Source organism: Bactrocera neohumeralis, chromosome 5, assembly GCF_024586455.1.
Source record: "Bactrocera neohumeralis isolate Rockhampton chromosome 5, APGP_CSIRO_Bneo_wtdbg2-racon-allhic-juicebox.fasta_v2, whole genome shotgun sequence".
Lineage (NCBI taxonomy): Eukaryota > Metazoa > Arthropoda > Insecta > Diptera > Tephritidae > Bactrocera > Bactrocera neohumeralis.
This window is the reverse complement of record NC_065922.1, coordinates 52899809-52906477: the sequence shown is the minus strand read 5'-3', so window position 1 is coordinate 52906477 and position 6669 is coordinate 52899809. Positions and strand designations below refer to the sequence as shown.

The 6669-nt window shown below is 37.9% G+C and overlaps 1 protein-coding gene across 1 annotated transcript; it reads right to left on the bottom strand.

The window, feature by feature from the left end:
• Nucleotides 1–1424: 1424 nt before the first annotated feature.
• LOC126758031 (uncharacterized) lies at nt 1425–1931 on the bottom strand. Its single transcript, XM_050472015.1, has 2 exons — nt 1907–1931; nt 1425–1849 (listed from the first exon to the last, which is right to left on the bottom strand). Exons 1-2 carry the CDS (start codon nt 1929–1931, stop codon nt 1425–1427), a joined length of 450 nt encoding a protein of 149 aa, XP_050327972.1.
• Nucleotides 1932–6669: the final 4738 nt, after the last annotated feature.

The window sequence follows — 6669 nt, the reverse complement described above, 5'->3', positions numbered from 1 at the left end:
AATAGAACTCCTTATTGACCGTCTGTCCCTCCGGAACAAATTCATGATGCCACAAATCCTGAATAACGGAAAAGCAATGACCATCACCTTAATTTTTGAACGGGTTTGGCGTGTTTTGTTCCTCTCTTCTGTTGATTGTTGACTTACGAGAGATGTCGAGCTCTCTTGCCACCTTTCAAACAGTTGGCTGATTTTCAACTATTTTAATATTTTAATCAGTTGAAGAAGTCGAAGGTTGACAGATCGCTCTCATATTTGATATGGTAATTAAGAACAGTCCCACCAACTTTTCAAAATAAACTTTTTTGAAATTTCATTTACCAGGGGAATTTACATTACAATTTCCGGGTACTTTTTTCACAATGTGTAGCTTAGGGTGGTTCTACAAGAATGATTAGGTATTAAGATTGAAGGTATGACTTTTTTGTTCGTATCATATAAAATAATTTATTTTCACTTAGGAATTAATTTTAAAACCCGAGGAACACGCGAGTTAAGTCGAATGGAGTAATGGAAATAAATTTTGTGAAGAATATGAAGAAGGAGTTTTTCAATTATTTGGAAAAGTTAGTTAAATGCGAACTTGATGTAATAATTAAATCAGTTCATTCAAGTTTACAATGAACATACCAATTGCATACTATCTGTTGGCTGCAATAAGTAAAATTGCCGTACCAGAAAATCCATCCGAGCTGTATGGAATGCTATTACATAACCAACAACTGACTGTTTAGCTAGTTGTTTGTGTATCTATGAATGTTGAATCATTTTGTCTGCTAAAAAATCCACGAAAAAGGTTTTCTTGCTTTTTAGTCTCAGAGAAACAGCGCACCATTTCAAACCGCGAATCCAACTATTCATTTCTTAAAAAAAAATTCGAGAACATGTGGTATAAAAACGATGAAACATTAAAAGATTTTTAGGGATTATTTGAAAGCAAAGAATTACCACCGGAATACTGACGAACTCAAAACAATCACACTGTAGTTATCGCTTACCATCCGATCTTTAATCAATGAAGGCGATCACTGCTTTCCAGAAATAGTCAAAGTAACTTTTTAATGCCAAAGTTAAATGAAAGTATCTCCACTATAATAGTCGGGCTTCTTTTTTCATTTACAATCATTTATCCCGTTTAATTTAACTGCCAGGAAACGCATAGTTATACCAAAAATATGGGTTAGAGTTCACGCCCACCACAAAACATACATATGTATGTATATTTTGAAAGAATAATTTTTGATTTTATTTAAACATATGTCTCTAAATCTTATAAAATTTCGAATACTTTCTTAATCAGTTTAGCGATTCCAAAAATTTAATGCGTCATAGTTCGGCACTCGTTTCCTTATAGGCCCTTGCATTTAACCGGACGTTAGCCCACCTTAAGCTTGCAACATCCCTACCCTTTATTAATGGCCCAATTATGCAGGCGTCGTGGATGGTGTTGGTCGGGGGGTTGGGCGCCTGGTGGGAGGTGTTGGACGCCTAGTAGGTCGTGTTGGTCTCCTAGTGGGTGGTGTTGGTCGCCTAGTGGGTGGAGTTGGTCGCCGAGTAGGGGGTGTTGGACGCCTTGTAGGTGGTGTTGGTCGCCGAGTGGGCGGCGTTGGTCGCCGAGTAGGTGGAGTTGGTCGCCGAGTGGGTGGAGTTGGTCGCCGAGTGGGCGGCGTTGGTCGCCGAGTAGGTGGAGTTGGTCTCCTTGTAGGTGGTGTTGGTCGCCGAGTGGGTGGTCGCCGGGTAGGTGGCGTTGGTCTCCTAGTAGGTGGTGTTGGACTTATGGTTTGTACTTCTGGATCGGGTTGAGCTTGAGCCATCATTATTAGGACGACTAACAGCGTAGCTCCGAAAACTGAAAATGGTATACACATATTAATAAAGTATTTAGTTGAAAGATCCTTGAACTTACGGAGCGTAAATAAATTCCTGGGCATGTTTGTTCCAATTTTTCGAACGGCTTGCTTTTTTTGACTGCGAGTGTGGAACTCAACTGATGTCTTCGGTTAAGTTCCTACCACGTTATATACTTGAAAAGACCTCGCGAAACAAATGATTTCTGTTTTAACACTTGTTTAATTATTTATGTTAAATCAATGCATTTAATTTAATTGAATGGAATATCTGGCAGACATTTATTGTTTTCTTCGTTTGTCGTTACCATAATATGTAAAGCCCGACAGCTTTGTTAAAATAAATTTTATACACCATATAGTATCTATTTTTAGTATATCTATATATGAGCATTTAGTAAACACTTCTGTTCTTTACTTTAATTACAGCTGCCTCAGGCGGAAATCGGGGTAAGTGAGGTTTTATACTATCTATCATGTGCTATATGAGAGAAATTGTTTAATCCGAACGTTAAAAGATCAAGAAATTGCTTTTAAGTTGCAATACACGCACACTTTTCCACCACCGCACCTTCACTTTTCGAACGCGAACGCCGTTTTGATATCAGTTTTTTTATTGAAGTCGTGGAGCAACTCGACGATCAAGTTAAAACAGCTGATCACATAATCTTGCAAACAAACGCCATGAAATTGTCGCGAATATGAATATTTCGTAATATTCATGGATTTATATCAAAATATATATAAGTATACATATAAATCAATTTCTGCTGAAACTAAAATGTCCGCGTCTCTCGAATAGGTAGAGGGCAAAACAATTTAAAATAGCAAAAATTCTGGATTTTGAATGTACTTGTATTTGGCTATTTTCGTATAACGAGATAGCCTTTCTCAACTTGAACAACCGGAAAAAAATATCGAAGGCTTTATAAAATATCTATTAGAAGTTCAGGGTAAAGAGTTAGTAGTAGCATGGCTAGTCTGTATGTCCATCGCTTTGTAAATGGTCAACCAAGAAGAAGGACGTGAGGTTAAAATGATATGAAACATTAAAATTTGCTCAAAATGGGTTATGGTTTTTTGTTTTTGTTATACAGATAATTTTATACCACAAATGAATTGAAAAATATTGTCAAATGACCCTCAACGCTCCGTTTGCAAATATTCACCCATTTAGGCCACCTTTCGATGATGCAGTATTTCGGTTATAATTTCCTTTATAGTGCACTGAATGTTGTCTTCGAGCTTCTCAAAATTTGCTTGCTAATTGGCGTTCACCTTTGATTCACAATACCGGCAGAAAAAATATTAAATAGATAGCATGCATGCCATGAAGCGTATTTCCTGCTTCATTTCGAAAAAAGTAAGGGCCGATGATGTCACCTTACGACAACTCGCTCCAAACGGTACATTTTTGGGGATGCAAATGCGTTTCTTGAACCAGACCAGGATTGAGCACACCTCAATATGGAAAATTTTGCTTGCATCTTCTGAGAAGATGACTTTTTGATGTATTTTTCGGAGAACGTGATATTTCATAATAATCGTGGACAATTTCCAAAAGCTGTACCAAACTGTATCGTGACATAAGAAATAACAAACCTTACTGAACACACTGACAAAATTTTACATAAATCCGTAAACAAACAAGGCCGCCATCACCTCGTTCGTTTTAGTATACTATATATAATGTATACGTGAACTTCTACTGCAATTTCTAAGATATGGATCTTTACTCGTAGTTTTTTCAATAGCCTTATTTTGAAAGATCACGTGTACGTCGTGTTAAGCTGTCATGCTTGTTTTTTGTTCAGTATTGTTTGGCATTTCATGGAAAGACTTACGCCTGAACAACGTTTACAAATCGATCAACTTTACTACGAAAACACACGTTCTGCAAAGAATGTGTTTCGAGCGCTTCGCTCAACTTATGGCCTGGTAATCGGCCTACTGAGCGTACTATTCGAACACCATCACCATCATTCATTATTGAATAATATTCCGTGGATAGTCGATTCGGCGCCATTGGCAGCAACTCGGACTGACGTATGGAACGAGATTTTAAATTGAAAGTGAACAAAATACAGCTTATATAAGAGCAGAAGCCGCTCGACCTACCCAAACGACATCGTTTCGCTCTATGGGCTCTTGAAAAGTTCCAAGAAGATCCGACGTTTTAATGGGTATGTAATCAAGCAATATTAGAGAAGACGATCTGAAGAGATTTAGGAGCTACCATTTAATCTAGAAAAACAACGGTTTGGTGTGGTTTGTGGGCCGGTTGAATCATCGATCCATATGTCTTCAAGAATGATGTCGGTGAGAACCAAAATGCTCGAACGAGTCATTGAAAATTGTACTCAAGGGATGGACCATTTAAGATGTAGCCGCGGCTAAGAGAAAATCTTCAAAAAATAAATGCCACAGAATGTTCTTTCGAATGATAATAAACATTCCCCATTAACTTTGAAGTTTCTGTGTTTTCTTGGAACCTTGAAGTGGATCACCCTTTATATGCACCTGTTAAGGTTACTACAACGTCCGTGTAGCCGCGGTAAATGTTTTTTTTTGTCATCGCGACATTTAAGAACCACCCTAAAGTGTGTAAACATAAAAATAATTACAGTGTTGTCAATAAAGAGCCGGGCCTTGCGCCTGTGCAAAGTAAACTAATGAATGAAGTAATGAGTCAAGCCATCCTGCGGCAATTCTATGCTCATGCAGTATGTCTACCGAATCGCCAACACACACACAGAGAGATATGTATTTACATAAATTCAAGCATTTGCGCGTCAATGAAGTGAGTCATCGCTTCGAAGGCGGTGCAAGTGATCAATTGGCGGCGTTACACTGCAACCACACACACACACATATCCATCAACATGCACATATATTCATATGTAGATGATTGCAAAGGCGGTGCAACACGCATGCCTGCATACAAAAACAAATGCGTGCAAACATTGTGACTTGTAAATGAGTCGCTTAAGTGTTTGTTTGTTCTGCTTTGTTGTTGTTGTTACTGTTGTTGTTTGCTTGATTGGTATGACATTCATGTTAATGCTAGCATAAATTTTCAAATATCTGCTTGACCTTCTCGGAAAGCGGCGCATCAATAAATTGTCGCAGCGATACGAAACCACAAATAATTACACACACATGCACACATCCATTAATACATATATACATATGTACTATATGTCTCTTAGATACACATATTTAAACATACATGGGTGTAGTTTGAATCGGCATCACCATCACTGATTGTTGTTTGTTGGTCGCTTTGCTTGTTGTCTGCTTGTGGCAGACTCCCCAGTGGGTGTCAACGACACACTTGGTCCACAGCGAAAGGATATGCTAAGTGACAGTTGACACTTACAATGATATAATGAATGGCATTTCACTATTTATTATCATTTCTCTTTTGTCGGCCCACTCCTTTCTCTGCCACAACAACAACACGAAACATAAGTGTCTGTCGGGAAAACGCACCACTGACTCACTGTTAGAGGCTTTGTTAAATTATCGTGTCAGCGTTTGCTACACTTAATGACGAAGTGTCACTGCCAATTTCGGGGCTCGGAGTTCGGTTGAATTATGCGCTCATTTCGTGTCAAATAACAGTATTCATTCAACAAATCGAAATGTACGCCGACAAAAGGGTTATAGAAATGTGAATTTTTTGACAGATGTGGAGGGTATCTGCATTTTGGTTATTCTTAATTTTCTTATTTCCCTATTCACTTTCAAATATTTCATATTTATTAATACTAAATTGACGTAAATTATTAAATTTGAGGTTTTCGGGTTTAAAATTTGTGTGCCGTTAAATATTTTTGTTGTGAGAGAGATAAAACATTTGATTTATTGAAATTTTCAGATAAAGAAAGTAAAGTTGTGAGTTAAAATTCAAAATTCTGACCACAGATATATGGGAACTAGTTTTAGTTATTGCTCTGAAATTTTACACACGTCTTCTTCTCGCCAAGAGCTACACATTTGTCGAGAATCCCGATATCGGACCTTCATACCATATATATAGCTGCTATATGAACTGACCAATAAAGAGGGATATGACTATTTACTCCAATTGTAGAGCGGAATACTAGCTTTGAACTCACTAATGCCTAACCTACCTGTCAATGGTATCGGGTTACTTCTGAATAATACTAGTTTGTGTATCAGGTCATAACGGGATCGCAGACAACTGTAAAGCCAATGCGTTGGTAAGAAAAGGTAACTCAGCCTCGCTGTCGCTGGAGTGGAAACGGGTTGCAGCTCCGGTGTCTTCTTGTGGGTTACTAATTATTAAATAGCTGCTACCAGTGACGTAAGCATTTGAAACATTTCAACACATTCTTCTTATTTGACCAGCACTAGCGAAATTAAGGATAAAACACGTCGGATCTCACATTTTGACTTCTAGTGGGCTGAGCTAGAGAGAATAGAAATTTAACGCATTAGCAGATTTGAAATGAAAAAAGACGCTTTGTCGACTCTTAAAATATAATGAGATCACAAAGGACGGTTCAGCTATATAGCGTCTGATCCCCATAACAAAAAGCTAGAGCTATATTTCCTTGCAATCTTACTTCACTTAGTAGTTTTGCCGTCGAATGATCATTAGACAAATTATTCAAAGAGAGTCGAGAAAGCGTTCACGACGAACCATGTCAATGACGGCCATCAACATCAACTAATGATCAAACGTCAATAAAATTAAATTAGGGAATTGGTGCTTGAGAATCGACGATTAATAGTCCGAGATCTTACTGGAATCGTTAGAACATCGGAAGGATCAGTGAAAACCATTTTAAAAGAT